This window comes from Oryza brachyantha, chromosome 1 (assembly GCF_000231095.2).
Source record: "Oryza brachyantha chromosome 1, ObraRS2, whole genome shotgun sequence".
NCBI classification, from domain to species: Eukaryota; Viridiplantae; Streptophyta; class Magnoliopsida; order Poales; family Poaceae; genus Oryza; species Oryza brachyantha.
This window is the reverse complement of record NC_023163.2, coordinates 21,257,114-21,279,183: the sequence shown is the minus strand read 5'-3', so window position 1 is coordinate 21,279,183 and position 22,070 is coordinate 21,257,114. Positions and strand designations below refer to the sequence as shown.

The following is a 22,070-nucleotide window of genomic DNA, read 5'->3' as shown; positions in this document are numbered from 1 at the left end:
GAGACCTAGTTAAAATAGGAATTTTCCTTATGACCCCTAGTAAATATATTTTTGTAATGGAAATATGTTATATCTCTATCCTCTATTGTTAGGCACACAACCAATTGTCTTAGGACTAGAAAGAGAATTAAGATAATGGGACAAAGCCCCAACTCTCTCTAATAGAAGAAAGATGATATAACAATTCTCAAATCACGTTGAGTTCTAAAGTGGGATAAAAGGTCATTGCTTACCAAATACAAGTCTGTAGCTCCATTTTGCACAGTATCCTATTGTTCTTGTGATAACATCATATATCAAAAGTGGATCTAATTGAAAACAGTGTACAGTAAATATATGTACGTACAACCTCCATTTTATATTGTAAGACTTTCTAGCCTTGTCTAAATTCATCAATTGATGAATGTATATAATTTATATATATATGTCTAGATTCATTATTATCAATATGAATCTAGGCAAGGCTAGAAAATCTTACATTATGAAACGGGGGAGTAGTAGATACCATATAGACATATTGCACATCCTTCCACGTAGCTTCAACAAAAGCTTCAACTTTGTGGGTAAATAGTTAAATACATGCTTCTTAAAAATATGCATAACAAGCCTAGGTGAGATTTTAGAAAGGAAAGCTCCTTTTGGCATTGTCTATTTGTCTATTATCAGCCCAACATTCTATCTAAATTTGTCCGCATGGCTCCTTATCATCCTCTCATAACCACCTCAACCCAAAAACCTTATATCACAGCCCTTGCCAGAGTTCCAAAGTCATTATACCGAGAACTCACCATGGAAGCTAAAGTTAATGTATCCGGTGAGTCCTCCTCTACCGTAGGAGGTGATCGTATGGCTTTTTAGAAAAAAAAGGTAAACGTCATAATTATAAACAAAAAATAACTTAATAAAATATTTATAGATGTGTGTTTTAGTAATCTAAAAGTAACGACTGAAAAATAAAAACAATAAAATACTCTAAAATCAACTCTAAATTTTAGTTTGAAAATTTAAATTTTGGCTTATAAGCATAAATAGAAGGAAAATATGATCCTATATGTGGCTCTCTTTCTCTCTCATTCCTCCCGGTAGAAGATGACTTGATGGCACTTAGATCAACCATGGATGGTTTTTATCAACTGATTAAGATATTTCTATAGCCGACTGATCGGTAGCAAAGCAAATATGTCTTTTTTTTAATCACTACAGAGCTCTAAACTGCTATACAAACCAAGAAGGATAAAAAAATTGATCAACATGTTAACAAGGCCCATATCATTTAACTATGTTAAGAATAATCCATGTATCAATGTTTGATATCAGTAATAATATTTAGGGTAACACATAAGTCAAAAGATAGATGTTACGCAGAAGACAAAAAGATGTATACATGTTCATACCCTCAAATACGAAATAATATTATCCAACCATATGTATTGTGTATGTAATAATCTGGCGTTCTCAATAAATCCTCTGTCTCCCCTTATATATTAGAATGCAACGTTACGAGGGTCAGATATCAAGTCACGTATGACTTTGGTCTCCTTTAAATAATGCATGTTAGCACCCGACTATATTTTGTATAGTTAGCTATGGATACAAGACTTTCCTTTTCTGAATTTTATTACATCTACTATTATCTTATTTGGAATACCTTTACCCATACTCTTCGCACCGCCAAAATAAGGGTCTGTGACTGAGCGTATTCAGCTTCACATAGGAAGTATGCTTCTCATAGAACCTGCAAGGAGCGTTTTTTTTTTTACCCGGGTTCAAGCATCGGTCAGAAACCCCTCAACCGGGTACTTTATCACTGTGTTACAAACGTGTTTGCGATACATGGGATTAGATGCTCAATAGTCAATAGTACTTGGTTTTAAAATGATTGGCAGCGTTTGACAAGATTATATACGGTTTGACCACTATTTTCTCAAGAATATGTCCATAACCCTGTTATGTGTTGGAAAATAAAATAATGATTTAATGTGATTGTTAACCTTAAAACATAATAAATAGATACTATTATTGGTCAAAATTTGAACAGGATAGTACCATGTCAATCATTGGAAAGATCGAAATACAGAAAAATGTGCAAAGAAAAAGGTTTTTTCGGTTCATCATTTAGCACAAGCCCTAAATTAAACAAATGACGCCACTCATTGTCATGGTGAACGGATTGAATACCACCAAGTGTCTATTCTATGGGCATGCATCCATAAAAGGGTTGAGAGAACTATACTGATGAGTTATGACGGCTACAAGCTGCCTAGTTTATTGAATGGACAGGTCTCAATTATGAACTGATAACCATCAAAGAACGGATAGATCAGACATAAGGATTCATGGTGGAGTCAATTGCTAGTTGTAGCTTTCAGCAAGACGGAATGATAGAGCAGTGACAGGTGCAGTAAGTTATTTATCTATACCTACTCTTACTGTATTTTTATAATTTACCCTCTTGCCTTCGTAATATTAAAAAACAATCAAATTTAGATGGATATCCATATAAAATCAAATTGATATGGATATTTTTCTATTTATTCTAAGAATAGCATAATATGTTTTTATCTTTGTAAAGCATATGCATTCAGCTAGTATCCAGATAAAATCAAGATGATGCTACCGCCTGGAATGGGCCTGCAATTATCTCAAATATGCTCTGAAAATCAGGATGCTGAGCAGAGTAAACGTCTCTCGTGCATAGTAAAAAAACCTGATCGGACTAACGTTGAACTGGAACCAACATCCTTGGCGGCTCGGTTCTGCTCAAAGATCACCCCTGCAATTGACCCGGTAAAAAACCGATAAATCGACCGGTTTTTAGAATTAGACCGGGTTTTTAGAATCAAACCGGTTTTTTTAATCGGATCAGTTTTTTTTTAAATTTGTCCTATGACAATATTACATTATAAATTTATTAGGTTACCAAGCTATAATTATTTTTTATGTTGTAGCCATATAATAATAGATATATATTGGTTTATTTATACATATTTTTACTAATTTATGAGGGCAGTATATCAAAAATAATATAAATTAAGTATAGTATTATATTAATAAATAAAAAACAACGGTTCAACCAGTGAACCGATGATTAGAGTCAAAGCGGGTCAACCTCTAGTCCGGTTTTTTTTTACTATGTACTTGTGTGATCTATCAATGGCCATATACTGACATGCATTTGATTGATCCACTTTCAACTGAGTACCCTAGCTTCAATCCTCTCTGATCCAACGTAAGCAAACACAGAACGAGGGTGGAGTGTGTTAAATTTCTAGGATCTCTAGGTGCAAATCTAGGGTTATTGAACACACCGTTAAAAAATATGATTTGGTTCTTTCACGAGTGTACGAGAGACACATACCTGCTTCTTTTGATGATGAACTTGCCATGGGGATGACGGCGGTGGCTGAGACGTATGTCAATGAAGGTGACGAAGTTGTGGACGACAGCGGCGGTGCGGGGTCATTCCCCCTGTTTTAGCGCACGTCCTAATTAATGGTTTTTCTTAGATTTTGGAGAGTGCATGTATGCAGTAAAACTCGTCAGTCATCTCGTGCTGCCACCTCCCCTTCTTTTTATAGCGCTATACAGGAGGGGCCCGCAACCAATAAGGTTGGTTGGCGCCCCTGATCAAGGCACAAATTTGGCGAGGGGATCAGACTCCGATCTCGGAGATCGTTACTAACAGAGTGAAGCACATGGCAGTTCTACATCGCTAGATTCTAGTTCAGAGCTTCAGAATGTCAGATTCAACAAAGGGACAATTGAGCATAAATACGAGAGACTACAAATGTTAGCTTGGTGTGTAGTGCTGTCATCTTGCTATCAGCGTGGTGATTGTTTAGGATGGTATGAGCTCATATAGGCATTGCGTACATAACTAGAAGTCTCAAGGTACTTGAGAGCTGACACAATTTGAGCATGGATGCTGATCTTTATGTTAGTGGACTAACAGTATTAGAAAACTGAAAATAACAGGAGACAACTTGCAAATACCCTACAATATCCAACAAAAACATTTAGCTATAAAAAAGTACACCGTACTCATCCAGTTTTAGACTTCTAGGGCTAACCGGAGTCCCTGGTTTTTCTACCTAGTTCGGGGTTAACTGGATGGTAATTTGGGTGTTGTCCCACCACAATCACGTGATACACAACAATAATCTAACCGAGACTTTCAGAACTAAATCATTACTATCATGCAGAGATTGTCACATCAGAAGTGGAGAAAACTATAAAGAAGAGGAGCAAACTTATCAATGAATATACAAATTAGCAGTCATAATATTGTCATATACACCAAACTACCAAAGGATCGATGCAGACATACAGACTGCTGCTGGGACGACAAGGGTCAGCTATCAGTCTGTCACCCAAACCGAGTCTCCCCGGCTCAGCTACGATAATAGTATATGTATAACGAAACACATATAATACTGCAAGGTTAGTTTGAGGATTGCAACGCTATCGCTAGCTAGGTTGACGATGATGGTGACAAGGACGTACGCTGGAGTTCGCACTGGAGGTGCCTCCATTGTTGCCATTTTCGCCCTTGTCTATATTTCTGCAGAAATTTACGCTTAGGGGCTACTACTATACAGTATCCTATTTTGAAACGGATAATTTCTATGGGGTATCAAACATAATACCTTACCGGTATCAAATCAGATATCGCACCAATAACAACCGGTAGTACGTGGCATCATTTGATACCCTATCGGTAACAAATGATATCAATATGGTACCGAAAATACTTAATTGGTATTAAGACGACACTTTAAAATATAAGTTAATTACTGTGCGTACTACTAATTAACTATGTTTGTGCATGCATATACGAGATGATACCACCCCAATAGTGAGGACGGTACCCTTACATTTATTTACCATTGTAGAGCATGCTGACCGTACATTTTTTACACCGCTATCTTTTCTTGTCCTTTTGTGCTTTCTAAATTAATTGATAAATAAACCAATTAGGCTGGAGTGAGATGGAAGTAGAAAATATAGTCTCTTCTTCTCCCACATCTGACTACTAGTATATATGTACAGTTGGAGCAAGTATGAGTGGCCGTATAAACTAAGCGAGGTTGACATCGCCCATTAATTGATAATTATACACAGATTGGATCTCCTTTACACCTGCTGGCTAGTTAGTTGGCCGCCGGATGCAGTGCCCATTTTGTCGAGTTGGGGAGAAGAACATCATAAACTAACTGACAGCATCGAGCCACAAAAACGTCGGCATCAATCGCTGTCGAGAGCTGCTGATTGTTTAGGCACGGATCGAGCGCTGGCTAAATGAAACGAGCAGATCTGCGAAAGCAGCAGCTGTGAGAGGTGCAGGGCATGTCGAGTTGAGGTAAGCTTAAGCTAGCAGCAGTGCGAGCTGTACAACGAAACGAGCCGCCGGCTCTCGTCAGAAAAACTCATGTCAGGTTGTGGGCATTACGTACGCGCAAATTACTAGTTAAATTCAGGGTCAATGTGTGGCTCCATGTATTTATGCATATATATTATAAGTGTGGTTCTTATTGGCACTAGTTGCTTAGGCGTCAGTAGATCCATGTCATGTATCTATCAGGAATTCAGGATAGTGTTATAGTGCGCTACTCAAAGCTCTGAAAAATAGGAGTCCCATGCAGAATATGACAAGGAGGACCAGCTGGGCTCTAGGTTCAGTCAACTGCTAGGTTCGAGTGATATTTTACAACTCATCCGTTGACTCTTCAACATCAGTTGTTTCGGACCTCTGCTTAGTTTCATCCGAAGTCCATCCAGGTCATGGATAGATCAGGCGAGACATGTTTCGTGGACTTTCTGAAGCCCAATAGCCTACTTAGGCCCATATGGTTGTGGGCCGAAGCCCACGCGTGGCTAGCGACTGGGCCCATCCTGCTCGGGCCCACACCCGCGTGAGACGGCGGAAGCCGTCAATCAAACCAGACACCGAGGAGACAACGCCGACCAAAACCAAAACTCTCAACAGTGTCAACCCACACAAAGGAGGAAAAAGAAGTTTTTTTTTTTTTTCGCTCCAAGTTGGAGAGCGCAGCCGTCCGAATCACATGGCGGCGATCTCGCAGCCGCAGCTCCACGCCGTGGCGGCGCCGAGGCGGGTGGCGGCGAGGCCGGGGAAGGGGAAGGGGAGGGTGGCGGCGGCCGGCGGCGCGGCGAGCAAGCCGCCGAGGCTGGAGGGCGCGAGCGAGGAGCTGAGGGCCGCCGCGGCGCAGTGCCTCGACTGGGCCCCCGCGCGCCGGCGCGTGCGCGGCGCCTTCGCGCCCGTGCTCCCCACCCTCGACCACTGCCTGTTCAAGGTCCGTATTGCTGCTGGCTGCTTTTGCAAGCTGGCTAACGCCTAGGAGTGGCTGGCCTGGAGATGCTCAAAGCATCGAAATGGTCTAGATTAGCAGTAGCGTAAACAGTCAGATGAGCTGAGGTTATTGTTGGATCAGTTATACTATTAGTTCTACTGCCGCGTGTGCTTAGACATGTCCGATTTAGCATAGTATGTTAGTAACGAGCTCATTAGAATGGTTCTAATCATGACAGAGAAACAGCGAACTCTATGCTCGAATGCGGCAGTCTATGCAGTTACTTTGTGTTGCTTGAGCTATTCAGTCAGAATGTCAGACCCATTGATTCTGTAGTTTATGCAATCAGAAATATATTTGGTGGTGTGCAGGGTTCCGATCAATGCTGATAAAACTGAAAGTTCATCGCTTTTGAGAGCAGAGCATAGCACACTATGTCTATAATCTCTCGTTGTTATCCAGTAATGTTGTTGCTTGCGATGTTAGTTGGTCCTACTTTCTAATGATCTATCTTTTAATTCTCATTCTGTAGATGGCTCCCAACGGAATCCAGATGGAAGAGGTAAGATCATGTTGGAGATCTTGAATTGACCTTCCCTTGTATTTGGTTCAAGTAGTTCCCTTGCAGAAATGCAATCTACTTGTGACACAGGCATCTTTCTCTGTTAGAAAAGATGGCATGTCGGCATCTATTAAAGATATAAAAGTGTTGTATTCAGGAAAGTAAGTAAACTTTTTACAGGGAGTGGCATACTAGCATGATGTTTACTTGCAAATTGAATTTGCAGTTGACATCAAAAGACAACTTTAAGTGCAGTAGGCACTTTCGACCTTGAACGAACTGTTTAATCGCACCATTTTCTCTTTTGATAAGTTATATTGCTTTCCATGTAGAATTTTGAAACCAATTCAAAGGGGGTCGAGATTTTCTGGAAGAGTTGGTTGCCTAGGGAGGGCACTGCCACCAAAGCAGCACTTTTCTTCTGCCATGGGTATGGTGATACCTGTACTTTCTTTTTTGAAGGTGATTATTCTGCTACTGCTACTGTTATGTTCTTTTGAGTTCTCTTTTTGTTGCCTACTTATTTATGCATATATTACTATTTTTGAATTATCAGGGATTGCAAAGAGGATTGCAGCAGCTGGATATGCTGTATATGCTATGGATTATCCTTGTTTTGGTTTATCATATGGTCTTCATGGCTACATTGCAAGCTTTGATGGAATGGTGGACCATGTCATTGAACAATACTCACGGATAAAAGGTTTTTGATAGATATCTCTAGTATACAAAAGAATCAATATGCTTCACAATCATTTAGTCTGTACATCATAATACAATGCTTTGTAATGTCTAAGGCAGGAAGGAAGTTCGTGGGCTCCCACACTTTCTCTTGGGGCAATCAATGGGAGGCGCAGTTGCTTTGAAAGTCCACCTGAAGCAACCAAAAGAATGGGATGGGGTGCTTCTTGTTGCCCCTATGTGCAAGGTAAGGCTAGAACTCTAGAATGTAGATGAGATTCACTAAATCTAGTTATCTATAACATTTCAATGTTTTCAAATCATCTAATCAACCCTAATCGCCATGTCATGATCAGACGATTAACTGTCCATCAGACCAATTAATCGACCCTAGTGGGTCCTATGTTTTTGTCATATTGAGTCCTATGTTTCTGTAATATTAAATTAATGAAATAATGATTTATCAATCTTTTAGTGTCATTAGTCTGTTACATATCTGCTCTTTTTTGTATGCTTACCTTGTGCATATAAGACAATCTAGATTACTGTAATGCTTTCATTCAAAACACCTTCTTATAGTATTTAGCGTAAGTGTAAAGCAAAACAAGCATCAATATTAACCCTATCCCCTCTCTAGTCGGAGAATTAATCCTGATTAACTGATGACTAATTGGATGATCAGATTTCTGATCAACTGACTGAGTTGATTTCACCTAATCAGAGTCAAGGGACTGATCAGGACAATTGATCGCGATTAACGAACAATCAGATAACATTGTAACATTTTGCTTATTTAGGGTGTTAGCTGTATATTGTGATTCTCCAATGTTCACTTTCAAGTCAGTGGAAATACAAGGACTGTAAATGATTGCTCATCGATTACTCTATGACCAAATGTTTTATTGAATTGGCAGTAATAACTCAATACCACCATTAAATTTACTAGATATGGATAATATCAACCTCTGCCTGCTAGGTGTCCCATTTTTAATTTTTTTTACTGCAGTGTGCAATAATACTGGCAACTACGCTGCATGCATGAACAAGTTACCAACATCTGATGATCTTATCATAACAACAATCTTGGGTTATGCTGCTATGGCACAAGAATTTAAACCAATTGGTATAGTTGATTTATATTTGGTTGCATTGACAATATCTATATGATTCTGACTTCAATTTGGCAAGATTGCAGAAGATGTTACACCACCAGCGCCAGTGTTGAAGGCATTGAGCATATTGTCATGCCTTCTTCCAGAAGCAAAGTTATTTCCACAAAAAGATATTGGAGATTTGGCATTTAGAGATCCAAGTAAAAGAAAAGTAGTAAGTTTCTTGGACTGATTTCATGTTATTATGTTCTACTTGCTTCGTCTGAATCTAATGTAATAGTAGCACATTATGCAACTAAAATAGTCACCTCTTTTCTTCGTAGTTGATTAAATACTATACACGGCTGAACTTCTTTTTTGACAAAATACTTATTTTTCTGAAGTTAATAGCAAGAATCATAACACCTTTTTTGGGGGAAAAAGCATCCGTACAAAAAAGCTGGTTGAAACATTTAAATGCTATAAATCCTCTCTTTTCACCTTCCAGGCTGAGTACAACGCCATTTCATATACCCAACAAATGAGGTTGAGGACAGCAGTTGAACTTTTGAAGGCTACAAAGGACATAGAATCCCAGTTAGAGAAGGTCAGTGCCGCCTATACCTATCTTTTATGCGTTTGAATTCCCTTTTCTAAATTGTTCAGTGACCCAGAAGCAACCATTGCCACCACTTATTTTGAAAGATAGCTACAAATCCGAAACCCTCTTTACTTGACAGATTTGTTCCCCGTTGCTGATTCTTCACGGAGCATCAGACATGGTTACGGACCCCCATGTTAGCGAATTCCTGTACCAGAAGGCTAGCACAAAAGACAAGACTCTCAAGCTCTACGAAGATGGATATCATTGTATCTTAGAGGGTGAACCTGATGACCGGATTTCAACTGCTATTAACGACATCATTTCATGGCTGGATTCCCACTGTTGAATACCAGAATACATTGTTTTGGTGATTGGCTCTATTGTCTGAACTTAAGTGGGGAATAAATTGCATAATAAATTGGAGTCCTCTCTTCTTTAGGCGAGTAAAATTCCATGCATAAATTTTGGGAACATAGCGTCTTGAGCCATTTTCTCCAGTTGATAGCTGGTATCGAGATGCTGTTAGCAACAGCATGTATTTGGTCCTTGCCAATTGTGAAAATTGTGTCCTGTAACAGTTTAAAAATTGGGATTGAAAACCAAGGACTCAAATGATGTGGTTGAGGTTGTAAAGTAGACCGTCCTTTTAGTATATCTTTTACTACGGTTCATTTTACCAAGTATTACAAGGAACTCACACTATCCCAAAATATGAATTTTTGAATTTTTATGAACCTTTTTGTTTTTCTAATTTCAAAACTAATCTCTCCTAAATTTTATTTTTATATCTGATTTTTTTGGCCATGTCAGGTGACCAAAAACACGTTCATGCATAAGAAGTTGGTGTGACAGTATCTACTCTATAATATTCTAAATGAGGGTAATGCTGGTGCTAGTAAATCTGCCATTCACTAATCACTCCGTTATGTATAAAATACTACAAAATAGTCTTATATTATTTTTTATCTTTGAAGTACGATAGTCTTATATTATTTTTTATCTTTGAAGTACAAATTATTCCAAACAATAGCACATGTATAATTTATATTTCTCCATAGTAAAATATGAGTATTTAGCTGTCATGTCAAATTTAGCTGTCATGTCAATCTCGCTAATGTTGTCAAATAATCATCCTTATCTTTTCGCTTCTACTTTTGCTTATAAGCAAAATTTTGAATTTTTAACTTTAAATTTAAAGTTGATTTTGAGGTTTTTTATTGTAGTTTATTTTTCAGCATTAACATTTATATCACTAAGAACACTTACATAAAAATTTTGTTCTCAAAATACTTTTCATTTGCATCTGTGTTGTTTGGCTTGGCAAAATAACGTTGGCATACCCTCAATGGTGTGACAAAATTATTTTGCCACTACAGGTTATATGGCGTGGCTAAAAGGTTTATATTTTGACATAAGTTTTGGGAAATTTTAATTTTAAAATTTAAAATTAGAAATGTTCAAAAAAATAAAATATTCTCCAAAAACATATAGCAACTTCTCCATTTACTTCTTATCTCATCCATACATAGATATCTTCCCATCTTAATTAATCATAGCATCCGTATTTTATGATCTGTGGGAACATCTAATTAAGCTTTGTTTGGAACGGTGGAACTTTAAAGATTTTCATGAAATTATATTAAGCCGCAACATAGATGGCTAATTAAGCTACTTTAATTTGACGAAGTTGGTTTTCAGGCCGCAAAACACAAATTTAGCTTAAAGGTAAGCATAACTGAAACAACTTATTATCGATTAATAATTAATTTATTGATAAAATTTATATATATATGTTCTTAGTAATATAAAAGCAAAAGCTAAAAATAAACTATGATAAAAACTCTCAAATTTAACTTTTTTTAAATTTAAAGTTTAGCTTATAAACATAAGCACAAATACAGAGACGAGGACAGTGTCGTAGCTCTGTTCGGCACTGCGGTTTGAGCTGAAAACTTCACTCGTTTTCTATTAGTATGTTTGGTTAAACGATGTTTTTTTTACAAAAATATGTATCTAAAAGTTGTTTAGAACATATTAGTCCATTTTAAGTTTATAATTGCTAATAGTTAATGGATCATTCTCTATTAGCCTCCTCCTTTTGATGATAATCCTCATCTTTTTTTGTTCACTCGCCTTCAAACGAATGCTTATACATTCTCTTTAAGTGACTATGTTAAATGGTGAATTTAGTACTATCCCGTCACTAAGTCCCCAAATTTTGACATGTCAGATCACCATCCTCTATTCATATGAGATATGGATGTCTGAATAAGGAAATGAATATTTATACAATAACGACGAGTTAATTTTGTCTGATGGATAAAATGTTTAAACCATCCATTAAAAAATTAATATAGATTTCTTCTTTGCAATACACTAACATGATTATTTAAATATCATAAAAGATACACACATATTTTATCACTAGCTTTAACATAGAATATAAAATATTCTAATATACAATTTTGGTAGTTATATTTTGGGACGAAGAAAACAAAAGTTGCTATTAGAGAAGAAAAGAAGAATAGGGGTATAACTGCAAATAGCCACACAGCAAGCCCTTCTTCCCCTACTGGTGCCTGGTTCCCCCTTGTGCGCTTTGACCTCGCCGGTTGGATCAGCGGCGGAGGCCGGTAGGTAGCGATGTCGTCTCTCAACTCGCTCTTCAACCGCTCCACCTTCGGCACCAAATGGTTCGCCTCCCCACGCCTTCTTCCTCCCGGATCCAATTTCAATCTACTATCCCCTCCCCCCGCTGCAATTTTTTTCTCAAGTTGGGTCGGTGATCGGCGGCGTCTTTCATGCTTGTTCTAGATTTAGGTTCCAAAGTATTGACACATAGTTTTGTAAGGAGGCGGGGGAGAAACATTAGCCTTCCATCTAGATCCGAGAGAGAGAGAGAGAGAGAGAGAGAGAGAGGGAGAGACCCACCCGTCTTCACCTTTTTCCCGTGGTGAACTGCGATTGCTGAATGCCTCGTGCAGTCGTGCTTATTGCTCTTTTTATGGGTGGTGTAAATTCGCGCATCTTAGGTGATCCCAACACAGTCTTGAGTGTTTTGAAGGTTGGATGGCAGCCTAGAATTTTTGGACGAAGGTTACCTAATCCGTTCGAGACATTTGATTGTAAGTTTCACCTTAACTGGATTAAACCAGCAGAGTTCAACTAGTGTAAAACTGTAAAAATGATCGTGCGTTAGCGTAATAGATCAAGGAAGTCGATGGGTTCATTACAGTTACTATATTAGAGTTTGTGAGGAAGTCGTTGCCTATCCAGCTGCTAGTAAATGCCATTACTAGTTTGTGTTTCATGTCGTTCATGCTTCGATCTTTAATTGCATTGCATATGCATATATAGAGAAACCGTGACCTCAATTAACTGTGGTTTCATGCTTTGTTTAGCAAAACATGTTTGAATTTAGTCATTTCGAGGATCAAGCTGCTGCGCAACAGGAGGGAGTTGCAGCTAATAAATATGCGCAAAGAGATGGTTCAATACCTTCAGACAGGCCAGGAATCGATTGCAAGGATTCGGGTAAATTACCCTTGCTGCTATTTAATCCTTGTTTTTCTGTTTCTCATCTTTCTGCATTTGACAAATCTATCATTTTTATTCATAGGTGGAGCACATTATTCGAGAGCAGAATATATTGGCTGCATATGAGATTGTAGAGCTTTTCTGCGAATTTGTTCTGGCACGAGTCCCTATTGTTGAGGTCCAAAAGTATGTCCAGTTTTATCAAGCGTCTTCTCATTAAGTGATTGTTTCTCATTCATGCCTACATCATAATTCTTTGTTTCTCTCACTTGATACAGTCTTATAACTGTTTACTGGCTTTTTCATGGAACAGGGAATGCCCCTTAGAACTACGGGAAGCAATAGCTAGTATAATATTTGCATCAGGGAGATGTTCAGACTTGCCTGAGCTAATGCATCTCCGTACTTTGTTTACCACCAAATATGGCAAGGAATTTGTTGCTGCAGCTATGGAATTGCGCCCTGACAGTGGTGTTAATCGTACAGTAAGAAGAAACAACACCACTTGTTCTTTTCAGATAACCAATTTATGTTGGTGCTTGCAAGTTGAGCTCCTGCGCCTTTTTTTTTTTGAAAAAAAAGGAGGAATAAAAATGACCATATTTTATGCAGATAATTGAGAAGCTCTCAGTAAAGGCTCCATCAGCTGAATCAAAGCTGAAGGTCCTGAAAGCTATTGCTCAAGAGTATGGCCTTGAATGGGATTCATCTAATACTGAAGCAGAGCTCAACAAGAAATATGAAGATCTGCTGGTAACATTTGTTCTATTTTTCCTAATTATTAGTAGATAGTACTCCCTCCGTATTTTAATAGATGACGCCATTGACTTTTTGACATACGCTTAGATCATTCGTCTTATATTTGTGCAAATATATAAAAATGTAAGTTATAATTAAAATATACATAGTAACAAATCCAATCACAACAAAATAATTGATAATTACGTAATTTTTTGAATAAGACGAATGGTCAAACATGTGTCAAAAAGTCAATGGTGACATCTATTAAAATACGGAGGGAGTATTCTATTGTTTGCAAAATGTACTAACACAGTGAAAGTCTGAAAGAGCCCTGCCCATATGCAACTCTGTGGAATCATATGGAAACTCTACGGTTTTAGGGCACCTGGCTCACTTATTTCGTTCAGATTAGTTTGATTGAATCTTAATGTTGGTCTGTTTCTTGGTTTGGTAAATACCGAGAATACATAAATGTGCATTTACATGTTAATCGAATCCACATGAGGCACCCTCTTTTCCATCTAATTTTTGGCTAGTAATCTAGTGCTATCAACTGCACGCTTGATTAGTTTTGTTTGTGATTTCTGTAAATTTTGGGGCGCCATTTCATATGCCTATCTGCATGGTACTGTTTGTAAGATTATTCCCCTCCCACCTCATTCATGGCTTCAGCTTTGACTTCCATCCTTATCTCTTGCTCCCAATCTCCAATGATTATACGAAAGTCTACGGGTTGATACTGAATCTTACATAGTCGGTTATAAACGTGATGTTTTAATGCTAGACTACAAGAACAACCAGGAACACAACTTATTTCAAACCTTCCCGTTAGCTCTGTCGTGCAATAACTAAATGGTTATTTCTGTTTTTTGATTATAAGAACACAGGAAATTCACTTCATTTGTTCTGTACTGGTTTACAGGATGGCTCAGGATCCTCAGTCCATCAGGGCCAGTTACCTATAATTGAGAGCTCTCCAGTTACTTCCATTTCCAGGGATAAGCCATCATTGTCTATTTCACCTGTCGAGGACACTCGAAAATACCAAGCACCCCAGTCCCCAAGCTCACCTGCTGGGCCTGCAGTAACGCATGCCACCACAAGTAATACGGTGAGCCAAGAGCATCATCGCTCCCCTGCTGATGAGATATCCTGCGCAAGCCCAAGACCGTCAGACGTTCTTGACAAGGCCCGAGCTGCCATTGCTGCAGCCAACCGTGCCTCCGCTGCTGCCCGTGCAGCCGTGGATCTTGTGAAGGTCAAAATTACAAGCTAGTGATTCCTTCTGTTGAGGCAAATCAAGGCATGCTGCGTGATTTGACCGTTTGAGAGATTGTGGCGACTAGGGGGTGCTTGGTTACTTCAAACTTTTTTTAAGTTCCTGTCATATCGAATGTTTGGACACTAATTAGAAGTATTAAATATAGACTATTAATAAAACCAACCTTATACTATGGATTATTCCGCGAGACGAATCTATCAAACCTAATTAGTCCATGATTAGCGAATGTGATGCTACAGTAAACGTTTGCTAATCGTGGCTTAATTAGGCTTAAAAAATTTGTCTAATGAAATAGCATTTATTTATGCAATTAGTTTTATTATTAGTTTATATTTAATACTCCTAATTAACGTTCAAACATTCGATGTGACAAGTGATAAAAAAAGTCCCTGAATCCAAACACTTTCTAAGGCTTCATTCAAATGAGTTGTGATTGTTACTCAATGTAACACTTGCTTCATTCAAATGAGTTGTGATTTAAACAAAAGAGAAAGTGTATTACTGTATACCACTCCCTTGCATTTCAACTGAAATGTGGCTTTCTGTTCGCATCATGCATGTACAAAAACACAATGAATGTACCACTGCATGAATTGCCTTGTCAACTGAAAAAAGTGACGATATATGTAATCTACATTTGACATATATCCGAACTCACAATGTCTTGGGTAACTCGGAACCATATTAAATGCTGCAAAAAAAATGAACCTAACAACGGTTCAAAGCTTCATTCTCTTCAGATTTTTTTATCTGTTAAATGACTAAACCAAGTTTAAACAGATTCATTTAAATGAAGTGTTCATATGTGTCCTAGTCGTAGACATTGAAGTGTTTTGTGTGCTGAATCAAGAAGGGTAAAAAAGCTTCATGCAAATGGTAAGATGTTGATCCTCTCTCATGTACTGCACGTTCCTTCAGGCTCTGTGCTTGTGCTACTCGCTGCAAAATATCTTGGGCTGGGCCTTAGCAATCTCGTGCATCGCGTGCTTCCTGACCCAGCCCACAGCCTCCAGACTCGCCGGCGTCGCGCACCGAGCCGGGAAGCCATGGAGGAAGCGAAGGCGGCGGCGTACTACGACGAGCTCAACCGCAAGGGCGAGGGCGCCCGCCGCTTCAAGCAGGGCCTTGGCTTCTCCTCCTCCGACCCCCAAACCGCTTCCTTCCCCTCCAAGCCCACCACCACCACCTCCTCCTTCCTCTCCGGCTTCGTCCGCGCCGGCGCCGCCCCCTCCTCGGCGCAACCCCCCAAACCGCCGCCTCCCGAGCCGCCTCGCACAGGCCGTCACTCTCGCTCCCCGTCCCCGTCGCGGCGGCATCGGACCCGGTCCAGGTCCCCGTCTCGCTCGCGGCGGCACCGGTCTAGGTCGAGGGAGCGGAGGCGCCGGTCCAGGTCCAGGGAGAGGGAGGATCGCAGGGCCTCTCGCCGCCGTTCCCGGTCTCGTTCTCGATCACGGCCGCCTTCTCACCGAACCGGAAGAAGCCCGTACTACGAAGACCGGCGGGACCGGCATGGAGACCGGCGGCGAGACGATGGTGGCGGCCGCCGTGAGAGCTCGAAGGGGCGCGGTGGCGGGCAGGGAGGTAAAGTGGATTACTCACGGCTCATAGAAGGCTATGATAGAATGGTTAGTTGCGCCATACCTTTACTGCTCCAATTATACAATTGTGATGCTAGATTATTGGTTTTCGTAGTGATGGTGTTTCGATTTTCTTGCAGACCCCAGCTGAGAAAGTGAAAGCAAAGATGAAGCTTCAGCTTTCAGAGACAGGTTTGTCCCACTGTTTTCCTTTGTTGTTTTATACCTATTCCATTCCGTTTTGTTAACTGATTGAAGTCAGAGCATCTCCAAGAGATGTCTAAAATTGATCTCTAAAACTAAATTTTGGGAATTGGACTAGAAAATGTATTTGGAACAGGTTACCAAATACATTTCTAATATTTACTCATGCCTAAATTTACCAAAATTGTATCCTAAATTTGGGACAAAAATATGGGTTCCTAATACAAGTTATTTATTTTTAGATTTCTGTTGGAGAAGTGTGTAATTTTTATGCCCAATATTTTTTTAGATGAACCCAATACGAGTTTAGATAACAAAATATTAGCATTCTTTTGGAGATGCTCTGAGTTAAATTTAGTAACGTGGTTTTGCATAATAGACAAGTTTAGTTATTCAACTAGTGTTTTTTTTTCTCCAGGCAGTGATTCAACCAGTTATTTTTATGATTTTATCACTTGGTTACACTGCCTTGATCAATTGATTATACATACCTCTAGGCTGTAGGAAGTGCAATGTATCAGTTTTTTGTATTTCTGTTTATATGTATAATCAATTAACCATGTTGAGCTCTATGCTCAAAACCAACTCTTGAATTCATGGGAAATCTAGTTCTGTCTTGATGACTTCTAGTAAAATGCTCACACATGCCATCTTCATTTCTTTTGTGCCTTTTTCACCATTATGTATTGTGTCCTTTATTATCAATGTTCAACAGCTTCAAAAGATTCCACTCTTGGAAATGCCACTGTGGGGTGGGAAAGGTTTCAATTCAATAAGGATGCTCCACTTGATGAAGATGACAATGGTGTTGAAGGTCAGTCTTGATTATATTTCTCCTTTTGTGCTTTGAATTATAACTCTCAATCTAGTGTTTCCCTCAATTTCCTGCAAGTCCACAACAACTCCACAACAACATACAGGTTCAATCATAGTTCTTTAAGGTGTGTGGAACACTTTAATGAGCTATTCAGGCCAAGAATCGTTTCTGTATCGACTATATTAGAGTTTTCATCATTGATCCTTGTGCAAGTTCCTTTCAAAATACCATTTTTTGTTGAGTTGCAAGATTCACTCTCGGAAGTCAATATGTCTGATGGTTGCAGATTGTAAAAATTACAACCTGATATGTGTTTGTAAGTTTGTTAGCATCTTATACTATCGTTGGAATGTACAATGAACTATATGCTGTATGTTTAGTTGCATTACATCATAGTCTTGTTTGATCATTAGAAAGGATAGTCATGGTTTCGTTAATGTGCATGTAAGAGGATTGTATGAGACAGATTTCGTATGTCCAGTGAACACTTGCTGCACCTGTTTAAGCCATTACTAGAGTGATTGACAGCATAGGCTCTATGCGGGGGGGGGGGGGGGGGGGGGGGGGGGGGGGGGATGCATCTTACATTGTGTAGCAGGGTTACAGCTTTGTATGGAGTACGGACTGTGTAGATAGAATTATAAGCAGCTTGGTGCCTTACGTAACCTTCATGTCACACATATTCTTATTAAAATTTGTTCTCTCTCCCAAGGATGTATCCAGAGATGCATAAATACATTTTTATGTCAATCATTAAGGTTAAGCTTGGCACCTTCTGTCAAACCAGGAATTATCTGATGGCTATATACAAGGAGTGGCAACCTGTATGCTACGCATTCTTTTCAAAATTTGCTGTCTTTCCTTGGTGATGCATCCGGAGATGAATTATGTTTTTATTGTGAATATTAAAGTTTAGTGTCTTAATATTGTTAATGACTGAACACCAGTATGTAGTTCTTGGAAAAGATAAGCGAGTGTCATGTAGATAAGCACAGTCAGAAAAACTTGATGTTCTCGTGAATATCTCCATCCAAGGGCATCTAGTCATAAAATTCATGCCACCACAATTACTGTTCAGTTCTAGGGAGCCAGAAGTATTCTCTTTGTGGTGTCTGTACTATGTGCCAACTTTGAAATAACATTGTTGCACGCACACACTGACACCTACTTGACTGTTTGGCTGATACACTTTGTCAAGCTCTGCAACCATTGAAACTAGGGTGCATTACTGCATTATTTGCAGGATTGCAAGGCCTAAAATCAGCCATTTATCTGTGTTTTCTGTTTGACCACCCAAACTTTGTCTCACCATATTCCTCTGCAGTTGCTAATGATGATGCTTCACTGGTGAAGCACATAGGAAAGAGCTTCCGACTATCTGCCGTAGAGGTATGACATGACTTATGTGAGCTATTGCATTTTGTTGTCATATTCTGTAATTGTCTGTTTTTTTTTCCTGAGCAGTGTTATTTTACCCATGTTGTTATTTACATATTGTAGTCAAAGCATGAAGATATGGTCAGAGATGCACATGACAATGCTATATTTGGAGTGCCTACATATTCAATTGTTGATACTGAAACTACTGGGGTGGAGCTTAAAACCAATGACGAGAGCGAGAAAGCTGAAGATGTTGAAACCGAACCTAGCAGTTCCCTCATTAGTGATAAAGTAAACTAACCTCCTTTTCCTGTATTGCATGTTTATTTCTTGTTCCACATCTACTCATGAAATAATTTCTTAGGTTCTAGCAATGCAAAGAGGGTCATGGAGAGAAAGGGCACAGAAATTACGGCAGCATCCAAATGCGTGAAGTTTTATCTATGTTCCATATATGCTGTTCTCCTGAATTTTGACTTGCGAAGTTGTATAACGATGAGTCCATGATGTGCAGATCGTTAAGAAGGAAGCCTGAAATACTCAGTTGACAATGATACTTCGAAGCTGAACTATTTCTTGTATGTAATATTATCTGTGACATGCCGTCCCTTTGTAGTTCTATGACGCCAATAGCTTAGTTCTGGTGATTGGATAGCACCAGGTGCACTAAACTAATGTAAAATTTGCCTGTGTTTTATTTCTTCAAAGTAATGTATAGATTTGTCAATATGTTTTCCATTTGGCCCCTGTTGGTCATCAGCAATTTTATACTCTCTCCAAGTTTATCCTAAGTCATACATCTTCAAATTTAATTAAATATATATAGAAAACATAGTAGCGTCTAACACCAAATTAATTCATCAAATTCATTTTATATAATGCGTTTCCATATATGTGTGTGTATATATATATTATGTTGAAAATATTTGTATCTTACTATTTTGAGAAAAAAAATACATTTGGTCTCTCAACTATATAAGTTCGGTTTTGATCCCTTTAACTATAAAACCATTTATGTTTGGTTTCTCGACTCTTAAAACCATTCACTTTTTTTTTTATCTCTCTTTCAACTCATGATGTTTTTTTTTCTTTTTTGTTAATGTGACATCATGTAACAGTGTAGTTAGAAATATATAGGGTACAGGAGAGAAGAGGAGACTAGGTTGACTTGGAAGTTACAGTATTTTCTTTGTATTTAATCTATTTATTATTTATTACTATGTTGATGCCATCTCTATTAGCACATGCTATCACTATTTATTACTACGTTGAAATTCTATCCGAGGTGGCCAAAGATTGCGAAATCATCGGACCTCACGTCTTCCTTTAAATATATAGCTTGATAGCCTCCGTTCCTGCGGCAACGCCGTCGGTTGCCTTGCCACAGTCTGTCTGCCTTTGTTTTGCCGGATCTGCCGCCACCACACCACCGCCTTCAACCATCTTAATTTCCTCTTCGGCAAGCGCAGGATATCACACCATATACCACATGAATTTTGCCATGCTTTCCAGGTCATGCATTTCCATGGAATTAACTAGTTAAGGTCTGTATTTGATGCAGCAAACTCAAGTTATAGACCCAATCAACTAGCCCGTAGAAAAATTGCAAGCAGAAAGCTGGCTGTTGGAGAAAAATACAAACGTCTATATAATATATATCTCTTTACAAATGATCAAAACAACAGGACACAAAGAACACATGTACGTACTAAAACTTGCAAGTAGCTGACTGTATATATAGACGCGTGCATGGATGATGGATCAAGGTGGTGGAGTGGCTAAAAAGCGCACACACTTTCGCTGATCGAGACGCTGTGTAGTACGTTACCAAGCAGCTAAAAGCGCAGAAGCGAAAGTGGTTGTTGCATTGGTAAGCTATGTTACATACGATACGACTTACGAGTAGAAAATCTTCCCGCCTAGCTAGAAGAAGCGCGGCTCGGCACTGCGCGCGCGGACGGCGAAGAGGACGAAGAAGAGGAGGAAGAAGCGCCTCATGCTCGCCACGGCGGACAGGACCGCGCCGGCTCTCGGTCGTCCTTCCGGGCGGGGTCGTCGCAGCTGGCGGCGGTGGGAGTGGAGCAGCGCGAGGCCGAGAAGCCAGAGGAGGAAGCCCGCGAGCGCGAGCCGATCGCCGCCGGCGGGAGCGCGCACCACGGCCGACGCGCCGGCCAGCATGAGGAACGCGTCGAGTTCGGCGGCGCGCTCACGGCGGCCGCGGCGCGGGACCATCATCAGCATTAGCCCCGCCCCCGCGGGCGGTGGGGCCACGGGGCGCTGCCCTTCACGTCGGCGAGCCATGTGTAAATTTGGTTGAAAGCTTCGATCGATGATCGATGGAGAGTTCAAGTTCGCAATTCGCAAACCTAACGAATCGATTGGGGTTGGAGCGCGCGTATGGCGTGTGCTTCCCACTGCGTCGCTGTGCTAACCTGAGAACTGGGAAATTAACCTGCTTGCCTGTTTATAAGAGCATGGTACATTGGGAGAATTTAACTTTTTGCCACCTTTAGGTTTGGCAATTAGCCAAATACCCTTGTTAGAATTGCACTTATTATTTTGTCACTTTTCTATTTTTTTTGCCACTTTGTGCACTATAGGCTATCACATGTGCATGTCAACATGGAATGAACGTGCAAAATTACCAATCTACCCCTGATTGAAATACTATATAAGCTTGGTTTAGTGGAGATAAAATTAAAAAATAAATTAAAATATAGAAAGTAATTGGTAAGATAAATAATAATATGATAGTGTTAAAATTAAATAATTAGATGATAATATGATAGTGTTAAAATTAAATAATATTAAATAAAAATATGATAGTGTCAAAATTAAATAATAATATGATAGTGTTAAAATTAAATAATTAGATGATATTATTAGTTGTCTTACCAATTACTTTCTATATTTCAATTTATTTTCTATTTTATCTCCACTAAACCGAGCTTACATAGTATTTCAATCAGAGATAGATTGGTAATTTTACACGTCCATTTCATGTTGGCATGCACATGTGGCAGCCTATAGTGCATAAAGTGGCAAAAAGTTAAATTCCCCGTACATAAGAGAGAAAGTGGGTTCTAATCCCCCGAGAAACTGAGAATTAGGATATCCTCTCGTTTTTGCATGTCAGATAAATAGTTACAAAATAATTTAGAAAATTATTATCATCCTTGAGAAGCACCTTGTGATAAAAAAATTTTGTATAAAATTTTGATATCTTAAGTACTCCGTTTTTTTTCGTTTGACGCCGTTGACTTTTCGATCTACGTTTGACTCT

The 22,070-nt window shown here is 39.2% G+C and overlaps 3 protein-coding genes across 4 annotated transcripts; all 3 read left to right on the top strand.

Annotated features, from left to right (window-relative positions):
* Window positions 1-5,987: 5,987 nt before the first annotated feature.
* Window positions 5,988-9,949, top strand: LOC102718404 (caffeoylshikimate esterase). The gene is made up of 8 exons (XM_006644492.3): window positions 5,988-6,314; window positions 6,844-6,873; window positions 7,206-7,335; window positions 7,430-7,576; window positions 7,671-7,801; window positions 8,743-8,880; window positions 9,154-9,252; window positions 9,386-9,949. Exons 1-8 carry the CDS (start codon window positions 6,066-6,068, stop codon window positions 9,593-9,595), a joined length of 1,134 nt encoding a protein of 377 aa, XP_006644555.2. The 5' UTR covers window positions 5,988-6,065; the 3' UTR covers window positions 9,596-9,949.
* A 1,863-nt stretch (window positions 9,950-11,812) lies between these two features.
* Window positions 11,813-15,043, top strand: LOC102718689 (IST1-like protein). Its single transcript, XM_006644493.3, has 6 exons — window positions 11,813-11,942; window positions 12,651-12,783; window positions 12,869-12,972; window positions 13,100-13,271; window positions 13,399-13,539; window positions 14,450-15,043. Exons 1-6 carry the CDS (start codon window positions 11,893-11,895, stop codon window positions 14,801-14,803), a joined length of 954 nt encoding a protein of 317 aa, XP_006644556.1. The 5' UTR covers window positions 11,813-11,892; the 3' UTR covers window positions 14,804-15,043.
* Window positions 15,044-15,677: 634 nt separating this feature from the next.
* On the top strand, window positions 15,678-19,577 carry LOC102718966 (arginine/serine-rich coiled-coil protein 2). Of its 2 annotated transcripts, none has more exons than XM_015837507.2 (6): window positions 15,678-16,434; window positions 16,527-16,578; window positions 17,306-17,404; window positions 18,732-18,796; window positions 18,908-19,078; window positions 19,159-19,577. In XM_015837507.2, the coding sequence occupies exons 1-6, from the start codon at window positions 15,691-15,693 to the stop codon at window positions 19,261-19,263; spliced, it is 1,236 nt and encodes a 411-aa protein (XP_015692993.1). In that variant the 5' UTR covers window positions 15,678-15,690; the 3' UTR covers window positions 19,264-19,577. The 2 variants fall into 2 exon arrangements, with proteins under 2 accessions (XP_015692993.1, XP_006644557.3); XM_006644494.3 differs by having other exon boundaries at window positions 15,704-16,434; window positions 19,152-19,577.
* The last annotated feature ends 2,493 nt before the right edge of the window (window positions 19,578-22,070 follow it).